The 19,942-nt window shown below is 39.7% G+C and overlaps 1 protein-coding gene across 1 annotated transcript; it reads right to left on the reverse strand.

The window, feature by feature from the left end:
• Positions 1 to 2,262: 2,262 nt before the first annotated feature.
• On the reverse strand, positions 2,263 to 14,440 carry kcnj13 (potassium inwardly rectifying channel subfamily J member 13). The gene is made up of 3 exons (XM_067508547.1): positions 14,143 to 14,440; positions 9,774 to 10,333; positions 2,263 to 8,663 (listed from the first exon to the last, which is right to left on the reverse strand). Exons 2-3 carry the CDS (start codon positions 10,288 to 10,290, stop codon positions 8,089 to 8,091), a joined length of 1,092 nt encoding a protein of 363 aa, XP_067364648.1. The 5' UTR covers positions 10,291 to 10,333; positions 14,143 to 14,440; the 3' UTR covers positions 2,263 to 8,088.
• Between the last annotated feature and the right edge of the window lie 5,502 nt (positions 14,441 to 19,942).

Below are 19,942 nucleotides of genomic sequence, written 5' to 3' on the forward strand. Positions count from 1 at the left end.
GATTTGTGTGTTAACATGGATCAAATTATAACGCCAGTGACCCCTTTCAGCAGTGTAATGCAGCATCCCACGCTGTGGGATGGACTGAAAAAGGTCTGATCGTATGAGACCCCCTCTTGAAACTTACAGGACTTAAAGGATCTGCTACTTATGGCTTGGTGCCACATACCAAGGCAACTGGGGCGCAGAAAGTTATTCTCCACCAGTCTTGCAGTTGTGGGTTCGATCCCCTAACTTAGTTGCTCCCAGTGAGCGTTGACCAGCTGCATAGTATGAGTTTAAACACCATATAAGTGCAGGGCATTTACCATTTATATACCACAGTATAGCTTTAGATGTCTACTGGAGTCCAGGCCTCAGTGAGTAAGTGCTCTTTTACTGGCACAAGGGGGACAGTCATAATGTTATGGCTGATCAGTGTATTTACCCATTCTTGCTGTAATCTGATTCTTCTCTTTATGATGCTCCATACACTTTCAGTAAGAGACAGATGTGGACTGCAGACAGGTCAGTCAGAACAAACTGAGTCTATGAAGCCAAATGTTGTAGCATGTACAGGCTGAGGCCTGCTTTTGTCCTGAAATATGCACTGAATTCCCAGGAGAAGACATTGCCGGGATCGCAGCATACAGCATGTCTTTGACATCTCAACAGACTGCTCTGTGTGGACGGTTCAGTACCTCTACACTTACAGTATGCAAGTCACCTTTACAAGACGCAGAAGGCCTGTCGGTTTGGTAAATGCGTAGGGGCTGGACTTTTCTTTAAACTTGCCATTAAACAAGTGTCCATACCACTTTCTGTACCTGCAAATTCAATACATAATGCATAATGTAGGGAAGAATGCACAGAAACTGCAAACCCACTCTCGTCTCATGTTTTATTCAGTCAGCAATGCAGCGGTCAAACTCTGAATGAGGAAATTCATCGACAAAATAGACTTTCTTTGTGCACAGCATTCACACAAGTGCCTTCTTGTCTGCCGACAACAGCAGGTCACTTACAGTACAAACAAAACTAAGATGTAGCACACAGTTTTTTTTTGTGTGTCGGTCCGATAAAGGCTTTGACAAAACACACTGTTTGTTCATTTGTACTTGTGAAAAAAATGGATTCTTGAAGGAGACACATGGCTTTCAGTGTGGCAGCAGTGGTTTACTGTTGCAAAATATTATTTTGTCTGTCAGACTGCCAAGTGAGCCTGATGGAGGCCATGGTGAAGAGTTGTATTTCTTGAGACTTTCCCTTGAATGAACAAATACATTATTTTACATATGGACTGGTCTGCGTTGAATTGGCGTTGGAATTTACAGATTTTCAACTATAAAAATATACTGTGCATTATGTCAGAGGTTCCCGAACTTTTACATGTCAAGGATCCTTTCTTAGCATTAGCTTCTGGCCAAGACCATCGATTTGCAAAATGTTTTAAAAACCCACTCACATTACAGCAGATGAAAATAAAAATAAACCGAATCTACAACATCTGAATATTTTAACTTAATTGAATAAAGGCAAAAGAATTACATTTATATTTTAAATTTAATTGTTAGATTGATGTTTCCCATGATAAGCATTTTCTCACTTTATTTTATTATCATTCAGCAACATATTGTGTTGTTGTGTGTGTTTGTGTGTCTGAGAGTGTGAAACAAACAGAGGTGGGGTAGGGGTACATGTGTCATTGTCCACACGTAGACATGTTCTGTGTTTGAAATACTTTTAAAAAGCCACACTCATACAGATAGGTAGCTCCAAAAGGAAGACACAAAGCATTTTAGAGTCGTTTTCTACATTGAGCCAGTAATTTGAAATAGAACCAGCTTTTAAAAAGTTGTGAAAACTGAACTGAAAATAGAACAAAAATTTAAGTGATAAAAAATACCAAATTCACCTAAATAACTAAATTCACTCTACAAAAATAATATAATATTTTTTGACTAATACAAACTAAAAATGTTGACACTATAAAACATTAAAATGCCTGGAAGATGTAAGATGAAGTAGTCAGAGGCTGTTTGTACAAAGTCAGTCCCTGTGGCACTGTGGCTTTGACAATCATTTGTAGAATTAAATTACATATTTGAAAATGAAATTAAAATAAATTGAAATTTTAAATTCAAGCAGAAGTAGATTTCTTTGATAAACACACACTAACTAACCCAGTAGTTGAAAAAGAAACAAAAATAAAACGAAAGACATTTTTGTATCATAATAAAACTGGTCCAGTTACATCTGGGGCAAAGATGAACAAAAAAATAAATAAAAATTCAGCTTTATTGTCATTATATATGTACAAGTACAAGGCAACGGAATGCAGTGTCTACAGTATGTACAAGATAGACACTATTATGGACATAATGTTCATGTGGAAGTACTATACAGTAAAGTAATCACTTACTGAGTTGTTATGTTTTACTTTGTGATGTTGCAGACTATTTACACAGAGTACAGCTGCATGATATGTGCATAGAAAAAGGAAAAACCAGTTACACATATATAAGTAAGAGCCTGGCAGTACTGTAAAACATTTTACAGACCAGTATCATCTTACAACCCCATTTCAGAAGAAGCTGGGACGATGTGTTAAACCTAAAGAAAAACAGAATCTCATCAACCCATATTTTATTCACAATACAACATAAACAACATATCAGATGTTTAAACTGAGACATTTTACAATTTCATGGAAAATATGAACTCATTTTGAATTTGATGGAAGCAACACATCTCAAAAAAGTTGAAATAGCTTAATAAAGGAGCTTTGGCCCAGAGAACACGGTGGTGTTTCTGGATCGTGTTCACATATGGCTTTTTATTTGTCGATTGCATGATGAACTGTGATCACAGACAGTAATTTCTGGAAGTGTCCCTGAGCCCATGCAGTGATGTCCAGTAGAGAACAATGTCTGTTTTTAATGCAGTGCCTCCTGTTCCAGCTGCCATCAAATTCAAAATGAGCTAATATTTTCCATGAAATGGTAAAATGTCTCAGTTTAGATGTTGTTTATGTTCTATTGTGAATAAAATATGGGCTTATGAGATTTGTCCTAACTTTTTTGAATTGGGGTTGTTCTTTCCAGGTCTTCCTAGAAGGTTTGTTTATAAAATTATTTTTAAAATTTATTTTTAAAATTTCTTACACCATTCACTACCACCAGCTACAATTTTGCCGCTTTGCAATGAGCACAAAATCATCTGTATAAAGACATTCACAAGGTTATTAATGTAAATTTCAAACAACATTGGGGAAAAAACATCTGCTCCAAAAGTTGCTGAAAACTAACTAATTTAAAGTTTAAAGTTCTACAAACCTCTGAGGCCTTAAGAGGATTTGATAACTCAGTGTTGACTTAGATTAACTTAGATTTTTATCAGCTAAGTCAAATGCTTTTTGAAAGTCAATAAAACAAGCAAAGATGCTCATTCTGTGATTCGAAAGATGTGGTTTGTCAAAAAACATATATTTTATACACAGTACTCCACAGCCTTATGTCTTCAAAATGAAGAGGAACTGTAGGATTCTCATTCTGTGATTTTGTAATAAAACTAATGACAGATTTGCACCAAACTGAGGGAAGCTGATATAAGTCTGAACATTCTCTAAATAGAGCATGCAGAAGATATGGTGACCTTAAGACCTTATTCAGCTGATCATCAATACCGGTTGCCTGTCTAGGTTATGGTTTACTTGCAAATTTTGTAAGAAGATGTGCAAAAAGCATTATTAATGTCACAAATAAATTAAGCTACATCTGCTGTTTAGAATTAAATAAATTCTTTTGTCATCTTCCCATCTCTTCAGGACAATTGTTAGATAACTACTGACGTCCTTTACAGGGCTCATTACCTCCATAGGGATTATCTGTGTATGTGCAGGACCAAACTTACTCATAAAGTTCCAAAAGTCCTCTTCTAAGTCTGACATCTAATACTTCTTGCTCATATTATATTATTTTTAATCCAATCCAGGTTGGCCTGTTGGCCGAATCTGTAACACTGCAGATGTATTTGTAAAGATAATTCTGAAAAACAATTTACTCAGATTTACAAATTCTGTATTTCAATGCATTTCTAAATGGTTTTCTATGTGAAATTCCAATCGGGGGCTTAAATGATTAATTTAACCTATTTAATTCATCATTATAGTACTTTACCGAAACTTTCAGACTGTAAATGTAAATCTTCTTGTCAACAACAAGCCTCTAACTGGCCTATAAGCTGTGTTTCATCTGACGTACAGATTTGATCGATTTGAGAATTCTTCTCTTTGGACTTTAATATCTGCAGTTACATAAGAAAAGTGTGGAGCATTTAATATTTTACAGTAAATTTTGTCATCAGAATTGAATAATCTGGAAGTTTAGAATATTCCCCAATTGATTTGATGTACATTTACATATTTCAGCTCAAGAAGACAGTACCTTAAAGGAAACACGATTATATCATTACATCACAAAAAGGTTTAGATAATTAACAACTGCTTTGCATTTCACAGATCAATAGTTCGGTCACTTGAAGACAATAATGAAATGGATATTGCAGTCGTGTGGTACAAGCTTTCCACCAGCAGGGAGGTGCATTGTCCAAGCAGCTGGACACGTCCTCACTGTGCCCTGCTGTGTCTCCGGTGGTGAAAGAACAGCTTTCCTCACTGCCCAGCTTGTTTAGAAAATATTTATTTCATGAAATGTACACTGTACAAAGGCACTGAAGGATGTGAGATCTCATCCTTCACAATCACATTTAGTGGAACATTTACCTCTTATGTCTGAAGTCGCTACATGATTTGTATTTAAACCACATAGATAACACAGTGATTCTCTTCATATCGACAGCCTTTAAAGGGAAAGGACATTTCTACGTTTCTTCCTAACCCCCAACTCTCTTTGCTAAATCTAAAGACAGTTATTATTTATACACACTGAACATATTACATACATTTTTGCTTTGCTTACTGATTCAGACAATAATTTTCTTTTTTAAACACAAGCATTAATCTACAAATCAATCAAAAGTCAATATCATTCTATCAGTCACTATGGAGCCATACAGTATGTCATTTCATGTAGGTCAGTCTATAGTTAGATTGCTCACTTTAAACCGTGGATGTCTGTGCTCCAAAAGGGTTCCAGTGAAGACCCTTAGCAGCTTTACCTTTAACGGTGGGACTAACCCTCAGTTTTGTTGCTAGTCCGCAAAGATACTGTAGGTAGATGAAGTTGTTCATCAGCAACACGAATGCCCTTTTGTTGAGAATACAGTACCTCCCTCACCTACTGACTCACTGACTGAATATGGAAGAGCTGGTGCTGAGGCTTGTCGGCTTTAAATGAGATCCTTTAACCAAAGCTTCTGTTAGAAAACGTGCAGTGAAATCCAACAACTTGAATGCCTAGACCAGTGTTTGAATCCATTCACCACAAATCACACATGCGTTACATTTTCCAAAGCACACTATAGTGTTTTAATCTGCTGGTGTCCGTCCATCGCTTTGGTCCAGACTGAAATATCCACACAAATGTCTCAGCAGAAATGATGACTTTTGCACCAGCCTCCGCTTTGCTCTGTGTTTAGTGGTCTAACCTTCATGCTAACATTTGCTGAATTTCCCAGGAGCTTAAAATTACCATAGTTGCACATATCAACCTTAGCTCTCTTCTGTTTATACTTTAACCTCTCTCTGTCATTCAATTTGTCTCGTCCTTAAGGCCTCATGCCAGGTGCTCAGTGTGATGACAGTGTGTATGATCGGAGTCTGGCAGGGTAAAACTACAACAGGCTGAGGACCTTTGGATGCACCCTTGCTGACATTAGCCCAAAGCAACACTTTGCAGATAGCTGTAGATTTTGTCATCTTATGTTGGAGTCTAGATCTGGGTCAGGGGCTGGTACGAATTGAAACTGGGCGAGACATGGGGTTCACCCTGGATATGTGACCTGTCAGTCCAAAACTTTTTCATCCCATAGCATCAGATAATGACGCTTCCTAAGACATCAGTGGTGCTGCTTTTTACTTCCTTTGGCATATCATATTGGTGCCACAGGTACCCTTTAGTGTTACCATTAGATGCTCCAGGAGGGCCACCATTTGACGCCACGGGAACGACTTTATATACACGCAAATACTGTGTTAGGGTTGGCACAAAAACGTCAGGGTAAGGCTAAGTTACATAAAAACAAAATGCTACAAACAGTGACAACCTAGTTCTTTACTATACTATAGTAACCATGTGTGCAAAGTTGTGTTACGTTGTGTGATCATCAATAAAGCACATAACTTATTGCACTAGAGTTGAACGCTGGTCTCCTGTGGAAAAGTTCTGTGTCTTGTTGTACTATCCAGCACTCCATCAATTTTCACTTTCAAGTCAAATATTGAAGCATCTGGGTTCTCACTGTACTACACTAAAAGCTCCGAGCTTTGATCACCAACGTAAATGGGTGCCCTAAGTATCAGCGTGTAACACAAGGGACTGGTCAAAGCAACACTTTTTGATGCTTCGCGAATGAGATTGGGCTTTGTCAATCAGAGGGCTTCAACAGACAAAATCATTCACATTCACACCAACTGGCAATTTAGAATCACCCAGCCAGCCAGGTTCAAACCACTGTGACATCTAGTGGAGAATTCAAGTGTGACATAATATGTTGCTTATGGAAGTTAGGAAACTGCATCTGCCTGGTGCCTGGAATATCTTTATCTGCATCTTTAGACCTATTAGTTAGCTTCATTATATGTAACCTATAAGCTCATATTTGTGCCAGCAGGCATCAGATCTGAATGTGGTATATCTTAGTTTGCAGTTTAAAATTGTACATAATACATTACAACACACATTTTTAAATCAAATGCATATCCTTCATTGATTCATAGATAAAGTAAAATTCTCAGTGACTGTGTGAAGCATATTAATGTGATTTCATATACTCAGAAGATGATAGTTTTGGTCTCTACCTATTCCTGAGGGAAATTTCAGAGTTATTAGCCGCTCAATGCTCCACTGTGTCCACCAGCTGGGCTTTAGAGTGGGTGATAATAGTGGGTCCAATAACTAGTTCCATGACACACATTTGATTTAGTGTTAATAAAATATTGATTACAGGAACTGAGTTTGAAATTGACTTACACAACTGTAGAAAATAGTTTTAAATATAGTAGATCGCACTGAATCCAGTTCCAAATCCTTACATAAAAACCAAAATATAACAAAATAATTTTGTTAAAACGAAAAAGACATTTGCAGTTTGTTACTACTGGGATATTTTTTTTACAGTTCTGGTCATTGTTCTATCTGGTATGATGACACAGTACTCTGTTGTTTGTGTGTTGCAGTTGTTTGACCCTGTATTCTGAATTCTCAGCAATCAGACAATCCCACCATTTGAAAATAAATGTAATCCTTCACTGAAAAGGACAAGTGTGACTTTCTGCAACCAGTTTCATCTGTCTATTACTGTTACTGCCAGAAGTAGTTAATTTAAGCTCTGCTTAAATCTTGGCAGAAGATGGATTTTAGGCAATAAGCTCAAGTGGTTAGGCTTAGGAAAGTGGTAGGTGGTAGGAAGGTGATAAGCTTCAGAAACACTAACTTCGGAAAAACAATGGCTACATCCAGAATTCTGCTTTGTTGGTTTCCTATGATCTTTGTCTGCAGGCAGGTCCTCATTAGGTAGGTACAGCTAGTTAAAAGGAAGCAGGAAGTTCTTCTGTAAACTGTGCTGGATGTTTTTTGTGTTTTCTTTGCCCCACTGATCATAGTTTTAGCAATATAGGTGTGATTTGTTGGGTATGTTGACATGTTGGTATTATAATCAATAGAACAGATGGCAAGAATGGCAAAAATAAACCTGGTTTGGAACAGTATTTGGTCACCTTTGGTTTCCAGAAAAGGTGCAGTCCGACCTACTGAACAGGCAGTGTTAATTAGTGGGAAGCCAGCAAGTTAACGTATTTAATTTCACATCTTTACACAAAAATTCAAATGTATCTATTCAGCTGAAGTTGTTCCTTACACAAATATCTGGCCCAAATTTTACCCTTCCCAGTTTTTCTGCAAACCCCCCCAAACCCCGCCTTCAGTAACCTTACTCCATCCTATCACTTCCATCTCCGTTGATCTGTACCACACAGTCCTTGTTCAAAGGCTCTTTTGAGTGGGTCGTGTCAAAGTGCTGGGTGTTTACTATGTACCTCCCTCGAGCATCCAGGCCCAAGGCCGGAACAAATCGGCGATCAAATTGGATTTCTTGGCGCAGGTAGGAGGTCCTCTTCTGACAAGAGTCACCAGTTCCCTCCTGCAAGGCCGACAGGAAAACCACCAACTCAAAGTGGTTGGAGGTGCCCTCACACAGGGCAGGGTGGAGGGGGCTTCGGCGGTCCAGGGGGTGGTAAAAGGTGAGCGGGAAGATGAAGAAAGGACAAGGTTCCTGGCCTAGATGATCCAAATGAAAGTCCAGAGAGGTCTGATGCAGGGCCTGACCTTCACGCTCTTCATAGAGCACAGCACTCAGCTTCACATCCACCAGAGGTCGGTGCAACAGGTTTGTTGCTCGCAGCATGAGGCACGTCTGGCCTTGGTGTTGGCCCACCACTGCCTGGGGACTGAACTGGATGGCTCCTGCTCGCTTCTGAGGACGTGCAATCTTGGCTACGAATGCACCTGTAGGTGCAGAGAGTTCAGTGAATGCATGTTAACCTCTAACAGACCTTTCGGCAGCACTGTTGAATACCAACATGGAATGGAAAGGTAGGCATTCAGATTAACTTGACCTTCAGTGACTTTCTCAATGACACTGGGAGCATATAGGTAGAAACAATAGATAATGTTTCTTGGTATTCCTTACAATAACTGGCTGGATTTACATTCCAAAATATTACTCACATAGATTCTAGTGAAACACTAGTTTCTGAACTAGTGATGAAAGTGTTCAGATCATTGACTTGAAATGTGGCAACAACACCAACCACACACAGATTTTATTGGTGAAAGGTCACAGTGCAAACAGGTGGAAAATTGTGTTTTATAAGGTCGTTTGTAAGGTTACATCTGTCAAGTAAAGGAAACTACGTATACTACAGTTCTTGAGTTAATGTACCTAGTTATTTTACACCCATGCTGTGATGTCAGGGAGTGCGATTCAACATGACAGACTATAAAAAAAGGTCAGTGGCAGACTGTGGCCTAGACTGTAAAACGGTAAAGTTATGGAATAAACGATAATATGCTACACTGCTACAAATAGATACAAACTACACAAAAGTAAAACAGATCGTTTTGAAATGATAAAATTACTGTCTGTGTGAATGCAGTACCGAGGGTAGTCCAGCAGATGTCACATACTATCTGTATCAAGAGCTTGGAAAGAAACAGCTATTCTCAGCATCCATATTCCATAGTGGTTCAATGCTACATAAAGCACAATGCTGTTAGTGGCTCACTATATGACAGCATGACAGTTTTCCTTTCCTCCTCAGTGTTGTGCTATGGATTTCTTGAGCTAAATAAATAAACCTTGCATGTTATTTTTATTTTGGCAATTGAATCTGAGATCTGCTTTTTTCCTTCCACCATTGCTGGTTAGAAGTAAAGTAAAGGAGAATGTGCTTGAGGGTTAAGCATCACGGAAAACAACTACTTTGGGTTTTGGCTAAAACCAACTGATCCATCTGCTGTTGGCAATTTGTAAATAAAATTTAGCTACTTGCTTTTCATGTGTATATTAAATGCAGAGTTGCGGCCTGAAACATACTCATGTGTATTGAGCTGTACCTGTGATGAATGCTTCCAGCATGAGCCCCAGCAGCATCTGCACAGCCAGCAGTGCAATTGCACTGGGACAGTCCCCACTGGGAAACATGGTGCCATAACCGATGGTCAGCTGCGTTTCCAGGGAGAAGGAAAAGGCGGCAGTGAAACTGGTAATGTATTTCACACAAACAACATGCCCTTGTGGGGGGGCATCATGATCCTGCACAGCCAGATCTCCATTGAGGTGAGCTAGCAAGTACCATAGGCAGGCAAACAGCAGCCAATGGGCCAGGAAGGAGGCACAAAAGGCCAGCAGGACCCATCTCCAACGCAGGCCCACTAGCACTCCCCACAGGTCCTGCAGGGCCAGCAGCCAGGCCCTGCCTGAAACCCCACGCCACGAGCCTGAGGGGCACAGAGGAGGGCGAAGCGCACAGTGGCCATCTTTGGTGACTAGACGTTGGCGGGTTGGAGGGGACAAGAGAGGTAAGGAGGATGCCTTCCCACCCAAAACACTGCTGGTGGATTTGGTTGTCATGGCTGCAGGTGGATCTCAAGCAGGGTTAGAGTCAGGTATGATCCTGAAATGAAAAGACACCAATAGGTATTTCATAAGATTGTGTGAAGGTTGATGAGATATTGTAAACTACAAGTTAGTTGGCCTCTGTTTGAACTGGCCCAGCAGAGCTTGGGGACAGACGGCTCATCCAGCAAATGCACAAGTGCTAAGTGCCAGTGCTAACATTTCCCCAGATCTAAATACTCACTGTTATGTACAGATATTCTTACAGTTCTCCTAATGTCCACCTGAGTTTGAATATAAAAAAATAGATGCAATGCAGATTTTTGAACTAGAAAACCAAAGAAAAATATTTCTAGGGTTTTCGGCCATAACCAATGACTTTCCCCAGCTCCAACCACTCTACCTTATTAATTAACCTTAACCATCTTCAACACAAAGTCCATCTTCTGATGAAATTAAGAACTTCTGGCTGCTATCTACTATTGTCTGCTGAGGTTGATAGTCCATCATCTTTGTCTGCAACTAGGTTGAAAATTATTTTCATATTTAATTAAGGCTTGCAGTTCCTTTAAACTGAGCAAGACTAAACGAGTTTTGGATACAAAAAGACAAAACTGATATGCAACTTTTCATTTCATGCAGGACTGTTCCTTCAAACCTGAGGTTAAGCTGAATGTACAGAATCACCATGTATCTAATTTAAACCAGCGGAGGCACTCTGAGCACCAGATGTATGTGCAGGCAGTCCGGACAGGCAGACAGCTAGAGTCCTGTCCTCTCCAGAGTTTCTATTTCTATGTCAATATTGTTGCCAGGAGATTAGAGCAGGTCCCAGCTGGGAATCTGTCTGAGAAACACAGCGACATGCAGAGTAGGAATGTGTCTTTCATCTGCGGGGAGCGTTAAACTTACTGCACTGCATGGCTCTCCTCTCCACTTGTTCACCAATTACAACACACATTTTCCATCACTTTACACGTGCATTTATTGTGCGCATGTGGCCTCTTTCGATGCATTTTCTGTAAACCTTTTCCACAGATTTCCAATACAAAAGGAGGCTGTGGGAATGAGTGATACATCCAGTGAGAGTCAATAACACCATTTAGTGTCACTGTTGGAAAACTAAAGCATCTTTCAACCTGTTTTCTCCTAACTGGTTATCAGGCTTTGAGTTTTTAATGTTGTCACCAACCAGCTGAGCACTGTGGTGGGACACAAGCTGAAGTAGGAGTAGGGAGCATGCGGTGTGAATGCTAGATTGATCTAGGTAAGAGGTTTGTCTTTGTGCTGAGGCTGGGGGAAACAGCAGCCTGATAACACACAGCAAGGTCATCACATGAGAGCCATGTGCTGCCTGAAGCGTCATTGTTCTGGGTTTTAGACGGTCAGAGCTGTCAATGGATCAGTCAGTCTGGACACCCACACCCACCACAAGTACATACAAAACACACCAGAACTATTAATCTCCAGTGTATCCAGCTGGAGGGAAACAGCTAGCTCCCACTTAAAAAACAAAAATCACACACACACACAAAAAACACCTGTAAAAATTACTCATTACTACAAATCCTTCAGTGGCTCCACAAACTCAGGATCTATGGAGGAAGGAGATCCAATGCCCAGTAGATCAAGGCTGGATCTATGCATCTACAGGTGTATTTGTGCAGAGTTCCCACTTTTTTCCACTTTTTGTCGCTACAGATTCTACAGCAGCTCACTGGTGAAGTGGCATTTTATCACAGAGAGCACTGAAGGTAATTGCTTGATCTGGTAACTCACCGCGCAGCCCAGAGAGCCACATAAACTTTCCCCATTCACAAATAATTCGTTCAGGACCATCTGTTTAACCATGGAAACTCCAGCTAACCAGTAGCAACGGCACGATCTGCTTTTAAAAAGTGTTGCCTGGATCTCTGCATGTTGAATCACTCTGCAGGTGTGATTCTTCCCCCCACATCAGAAAACCGAATAGTTTAAAAATCTAAATGAATTCGAGGATCCATATAGAGAATCACCTTTATGTCATAATCAGCATCTGATTTTTAACGTTGAAAAGTCAAACACATTTTATTTATGGCATTGTTTTTTAGTATTTTCACATAAAGTTATTTGTTCTAAATGTGTGTGCACATAAACAGCTGTGTACGTGCACATATCCCTGAAAATGTTCCCTGACACGCTGTCAATGGTGGCTCATGGCAACCTCAGTGTGACAGCAAGACTTCAGGAAGCAACACACAGTCACTGAATTCTCAACTAGTGTTTCTGCTTTGTGTTTACCAGGGTCTTTGGGTTTTTCTAATGCAACAATGAAAATGTAAATGAGGACGGTTTTAATTAGGGATCCATTAATCCAGTGAACAGATTATATGGTTATGATCTTAGATTATCTACACAAAGACTATACTGTAAGTGTACTTTCAGCAACAAAAACAATATTGCATTTTAGCTTTAAATTATGCTACTGTTATATAAATGTACATTATCGCTACACCAGAATACAGACACTGCAGGTTGACAGCTCCTAGAAACTGTGTTTAGTACTGGATGGATTTGCTAAACTCCCTTCTTTTCTCTCCCCTGCTGAACACTCAAGTTGTGGGGACTGGGGGGGGGGGGGGGGGGGGGTAGATGGTGGCTGCACAGAGCACAGGACTTTGACACTTGAAGTGCGGGGTCAGATTTAGGCTACAAAAACACCCTGGTTAAAAACAGATGGCAGTTTCTGTGAGAGTAGTTTTTTTGTTGTGTTTCATATTACTGTAGCCGCTAAGAACTTTTAAAATACACATTGTACATTGTGTTTTAAAAGTTTGCCAAAGAAAAAAATATTTAGAAGTAAATAGAACTGCAAGAATTGCACATATGCTATCAGTGCTATTGATGTAATATGGTGGGAAGTAAATGACTCACTTCAGTGAGTTGTGTACAAGTATAAGGTAGTGTAACTCTCTGCATATTTGTGGTGATTGACTGTGTAACTGTAAATATTTCAAGTAAAATATGGATTCTGTGCTTGAAGAATTGCTCCATTATAGTAAAGACATGTGCATGTAATGCTGTGAAGAAATCCTCCCTTCGTGTGAGTTCTTATGATGTACGACAACGCAAACAAGCAGCACTTTGTATAACTGCTCCGAGGAGCGTGAAGCCCCAGAGGCTCGTGGAATACTTAGGCTTTCTCTAATGTTCTTCTAGTAATGACGGGTTACGCGTGACGCTGTCCAGTCAGCCATTTTCCCCTCGTTTTCCCACTCTCTGTGCTACGTTACAGAGCAACTTAGTGGAAAAGTGGCTTTATGGCCAGCTCTGAGGGGTGCACGAGGGGTTTATGTAACATTCAGTCTGCAGCTGTTTGCGTCTATTCCCTGGTAACACTGATTTATCACTTGACTAAAATGTGTAAAAAACAGAAAACACACACACACATATACATATATATATATATATATATATATATATATACATATACATATATCACATTTGATCATCAGTGTCACTGTAAAATGATCACATTTGTTATCTTGACTTTCACATGTCCTTGTGGCCATGCTGGTTGGTGGATTAGCCACAGCCATTTAGCACCTCTACCTCGTATAAAATCCACTCTTAGCAGTTTGCACAGAAACACACACACACACACACACACACACACACACACACACACACACACACACACACACACACAGCATTTCTCTACTTCATTCCTTCTAATCAACAAAGTCTCTATAGTGCACACAACTGCTGACAACAGGTTACATGAACTCAGGCTCCCCAAACTGATCAGATCACAGCTGATCATTCACTCATTGTCCTGTATCAGTGCCTCGGCTTTGCCCAGCATCACACGCTGGAGTTTGTACTCACCTGAAGCTGGAGTCCCAAAAAGGGGCCCTCTGACCTTTTCACCTAAGAACTGGTCTGAGGTCTGCTAAGTGAGTAAAGTGGCCAAGGCAGATGGAAAAAGAGTATCACTAGTCCCTTGATGGACTGAGTGTAAAATCCCAGTGGAGTCTCCAGCAGAAAATGATAGAGTGTCACCCCCAAGAGAGCTTTTCTTCCTGTGGGAGCCCGGACTGAGCAAGGCGCTCTCTGCTCCTCCGATCTGCAGCTTCCAGCTCCGGGGCGAGGATGATTCAATTGGTCACATTACTCTGCATGGAGCCTATTAGTGTTCCCGGAAGACAGAAGACAGGGGGAGGGGGGAAAAGAACAACACCTTGTCACAGTTCATTCAAAGAGCTGCTTGTTGCTGGTTGGTGTCCCGCAGCTGCTGCTGCAAGACATTGGTTTTGCTGATAAGGTGGTGCATCGGTGTGTGTACAGTACAAGTGTGTACATGCATATATGTGCAAGTATCCACATGTTTTGTTGCCATCTTTGGCTCTTCTCTCATCAGGTGCATCGTAAATTTTCATTTCACATGCTATGACATTAGATACGAAATGTAACATGTTATGGTTTCATTGGAGATGTTTTGTGTACAGTATTACTTCATTTCCATTTAGACATTTGACAGAAGCTTTTCCACAAATGGCTCATTAAGTCCTCTGTCCACTGGAAACTGCTATGGTTTGACACTGTAGAAAATATGTGGAAATAAAGTTTTACATCATCTTCATTCATAAATGACTGCCCCCCCCCCACACACTCCATCAGCACGAGAGCTTGAAATAGTTAATATATTAACCAAACAGCTTCTTAGCTTGTGAAAACAAAAGACTTGAGCCACATGATAGGAGGCCAAAAGTCAATACTGCTTTTTGACCCTGGAGCAGCAGGACAGCAGTGTTGGTAGGTCTGTCAGTGCGCCCGGCACTCTGACCAGAGCAGGACTGACATGAGGTCCACTGTGGCAATGCAATTTATTTTTGTAGTTTCAGTCATTGGTCCCAACAGTGCTAAAAAAAACAAACACTGGGTGGTAAAGTCATAATTTGTCATTATATTTTGGGAATTCTTTTTTTTATTGTGGCTAAATTTTAAAACCCTCTGTGGATGATGTGCACTTTGTCCACACTGAAAGACAGAAAAACAGAAAATCTCTTGTTTCTCCTTTGCTAACAGATGACGAAAACCTTCTGCTCTGTGTTCTGGGGATTTCTCTGGAGACAATTTACAAAAGCCCATGATTATAAGAAAGAAAAGCAGCAGCCTAGTGGAGACAGAAGAGCAGTGTTTCTGTGTGTACACAGTTTGTCTCTGAGGGAATGAGGAGTTTTCTTCCACAGCAACTTTTCAGGTGTGCTCTTTATGAAAGAGAAATAGAGCCACCATAAAATATTTGAATAGTGAATTTTGAGTTCAAGATAAAAAACTGACTGAAACTGAATTAAAAAAACTCCAGATAGAAATCTATTTTACTCTGATTCATGAGTCTAAGAAAAAAAAGCATTGGTTTGTTGTAAAATGACAAGCATAACTGAAAAAAAAAAAAACTTTATTTATGGCAAAATATGATCCACATTGTACAGACTGAAATCCTCCATTAGTGTTTTGGTGATCCTGTCCAAAATTCCACTTGTACAGAATGAACAGAAAGCCCATAATTCCACAGGTTTTTAAATATCCCCATGGCGTCAGCCCCTCAGCACAAACATTTACTCTTTGAGAATAACACTATCATCAGCTTGTGTCCACATGCTTTAATTGTTAATATATACTCATGATAAGATTGAGTATGATGACGTCAAATCAAACAGTTGCAGTCTGTCTGACAGAGCGGATCAGTGCTGTTGGGGATAATGTGTGAGAGTGACGGCCCCTCTGGGCCCCCTCTGTTGTCCTGCAGCAGTCTGACTGCTCCCGGTAACAGAATGTGAGGCTCTGTGGCTGCTTTACTCTAACTTTGGCTTCATTCTCTCTCATTAGTCTGAAGAGTGAGAGATGGGTTATTCACCTACTGCTGAGAAATCACCCTTTACTTTCCCACTGTTCCACTCACTTCCCACTTTTGTAGTTTTTCTCCAAGGGGGGAAATTAGAGGCTTGAAAGATCTTTATGCACATGTGAGAACATGAGACAGCTTGTTCACTGCATGCTGTGCTTTCTTTATGTGTATTTTGTAAACTCTATTCTCTTTGTTCGACCTTGGTGAGGTCACCTGTAAATTTCAAAAGAAATTTGAAGAAAGGAAAAAAGTTAAGACATACACATCACACTCCATGCGCTTGTTAAGGCCAACACGCGTGTCAGACAGCATATATGTGCTCACATCTCCCAGCTGATATCAATATATAATCAGTGACATCATCAACACAGGTGCATCTAAGTTAATCACAATGAACGGGAGCAGGAAAAGAGATCAAGACAAACCGATCACCAGCAATGTCCACCAGCAGGTCCTACTGTCAAAGTATTATAGCTATGACACCATTTGAGAAGGATGTTTACTACATTTTTGTCTATAATATACATTTATTCACAACAACATTACCGCTGGTGTGTTAATGATGTCATGAGAGATGAGGCTCAGCATGGTCACTCTGAGCAGGCACATGGCCCTATACACAGCAACATCCGATACGCTGTGTACAGAGGTGGTACAAGTCCACAAACTCAAATAAAAGCCTAAAAATAAAAAATCTCTACATGTAACACTTCAGTTATTTTACTCAAGTAAAGTCTTAAGCAGATTGTGACAATGTAATTTTAACAATTCTGGTAATTGTGGCAAAACATGTACAGGAATTAATAAAAAAATATGGATCAGAGGTCACTGTTGATGAAAGTGGAGCAGATTGTAAACACTTTATGTGCTGACAGGTGATTAACACATAATGATACATCACCATTTATTAGTTCATATTATTTTAATATTAAAACCACCAAGTGGTATTAATGTTGTTATTGGTTTACTTGTTCTGTATGTGAGCGTGAACATTTTCCAGAAATGACTGAGGTCTGTGATGACTGTCTCATGCTTCATAGCCGCAACTCTTCAGTTCAATTTTAGGTTTAGTTCAATATCAATATTAAGTGAGTGAAAGTATTGGAGCAAGTTTCTTTTGTTCAGTTTTGTTATCTTGCTGCACAGTGAATTAGTTTTGATGCATTTCTCCGTAAATTTGCAGAAAAAAAATGTTTCCGTTCATCTCTGAATCCATTCTGCTGCATCCATCTCGAGTCATATCATCAATTAAGATGAATGACTGTGTTTTAAATGCAGTCATGCAGCATAAGCTACACCACCTCCACTGTGCTTCACAGATAATGAGCAGCTCATTTCTTCCTCTACACCATGGCCTGTCCAGAGATGATTTTGCCCTCATCAGTCCCTAAAACTTTGTTCCAGACATTTTATGGATCATCTCTTTATTTATTTCCAAACTTTAACCTGGCTTTCTGGTTCTTACCATTGTTGAGGTGTTTCCATGTTGTACTGTGGCCTTGGTGTAAATGGTGGATTGTGATACTTTGCAGAGGTCCCTGGCAGTTGGTTTTGGGATTTTCTCTCATCAGCTGTTGTTTCACTTTGCTGAGCTGTTGTGTCGATGTTGCTCAGTATACCAGTGGTTTCTTTCTCGTTCAGAACACTTTTAATTGTTATTTCGACTATGCCCGATCTTATTTTCCATTTTCTCAGACGGCTCGTTTTTTCACATGGACAGCTTTCTGGTCTTCTTGTTGATGTATCCTCAAATACAGTAACATCAAATACAGTCTTCACAGGTTAAAACCAAGGCTGTTTGTTCAGAGATATTTGTTTGAATGATCTCTGAGGACAAAACTACATGGAAAATTCTGAATGTAATCCTCATGTTTCCTAATAGACCTTAAACCCACCTGCAGTTATGTTTAGCCTTCAAAGCTGGCAACGCTGCTGCTGCTGCTGCTGCTGCTGCTGCTGATGATGATGATGATGATGATGATGATTGGTATTTGTAATATAGAAAAACAAGGTAGATGTTTTATGTAAACAAGTTCTAGATACTTATTATGAAAGTAACATCCATTTCCCCCTAAATCTCGAGACAAAAAAATATGTAAAAAAATTTCTTTCTCCCCAAACATGACCATAAGACACAAGGTTAAACATTTTTTAAATAATCTTGTATCCACTTGGTAGTCACAAGGTTGGAAAGTTTGAGGATTCTAAGTAAACAACCCTTTATATATGAATAGAGCACATGGTAAAAAGGTCATACCATGGGCTGGCCCTCGATTGCAACACACTACATTCCATAGTTTTCTAACTTTTCACAAACTGAAGAGCAACTAGAGGTTAAAGTGAAATGCAGTGAGAAATGTTCTGCACTTATAAAGCACTTTTCTACCTATTGGTCTTCAAAGCGCTTTACATTGCTTGTTATTTGCCCATTCACACTCACAATCACACTAACAATCACACACACACTCATACACCGATGGGGGAGCTGCTATGCAACTGGCCAACACTCACCGGGACCAACCAAGTTGGGGTTCAGTGTCTTGCTCAAGGACACTTTGACATGGAACCGGACGAGCCGGGGATCAAACCAACAACATAGGGGTCTACACACATATACATTGGGAAATCAAACTTCTGTCAGTAATCTCTATGAGCTGGGACCATGTTTCTTTCTTTAACTATTTTGAAAACTAATTTCAAAATGTGTGAAAACAATGGACAAGTGTTAACACAAGAGAAGACTTCTTCTCTGCTAATATGATGATTAAGATGATAATTAATGTTAAGCCCACTTACACACATGAAGGTGAGAAGAAGATAACACTGAGATAACACGACTACTGTTTTATCATTTGCTGTGGTCAGCATTACTTAGGTGTTGGCTGACAAAGCTCACACGAGGTGAAATTTCCAAGGAAACACTGCCAGTGTAAAGTAAAACACTGATTACACTGACTGTAAAATACGATTGATCTCTTTTTGAGGGTTGCTGCTATTTGAGGGCAGTAAATTAATCACATTGTTCAAAATGTACTAATTGAAACAATCAAATAAATTTGGTGGGTCACCAAACCTGGTTGGTCAACTGAATGTCAAAGCAGGCTTTACCTGTTATTAAGTATTAGTCAACAGATTGGGCAGTGAGCTCCAGATACCAACAAGACAACACTGTCTCCTGAAAATTACATTTCTAGATACATTTTAACTTTCTAAGTTAAAGGTTTTCCCGAGAAACGTAATTTCATTTTGTGTGAACACAATGAGTGACATGTAATGCAAATGGGAAGATGCAAATACATTGATACTGAAAACATCGATAAAATGTTACCAATCAACGTATTTCTGTCCGTCAAAATATCTGATGTTGCAGCAAAATACCTGGCTTTGTTTTTTCTGCTGTAATGTGATCCTGCAGTTTGTGTGACTACAACGTTATTGAAGTATTTTTTGTTTGTGGTTAGGGTCAGAGGAAGATTGAGGGCTGGTATAATAAAGGAAAATGTATGTTTGTAAATGTAATGTCTCTCATTTCACACAAAATGTGTCCTCTCGCTTTTAAACACATCTTAATCCACAATCTTTTTCTAACCCCAACGTCAGTGGTTTTCTTGCCTGAACCTAACTAGATACATGACTCTAGAATTTATCTCAAGTCTTGACAGTTCAGTACTTTCTACACCTGCCACCCTCCCCAACCTCCACTTTACTTCTCACCTTCCCTTAATAGAAGTACAGTTTGTGTCATTCACAAAATAAATGACTCATTATGTTTTTCAA

The sequence above is a fragment of the Channa argus genome, chromosome 6 (assembly GCF_033026475.1).
Source record: "Channa argus isolate prfri chromosome 6, Channa argus male v1.0, whole genome shotgun sequence".
NCBI lineage: Eukaryota > Metazoa > Chordata > Actinopteri > Anabantiformes > Channidae > Channa > Channa argus.

Coding starts and splice junctions, on each gene's coding strand:
- kcnj13 (XM_067508547.1), bottom strand. CDS start 10,290: ATGACAACCAAATCCACCAGCAGTGTTTTGGGTGGGAAGGCATCCTCC. Junction 8,664..9,773: donor GCTGGAAGCATTCATCACAG/GTACAGCTCAAT, acceptor CTGCACCTACAG/GTGCATTCGTAGCCAAGATT.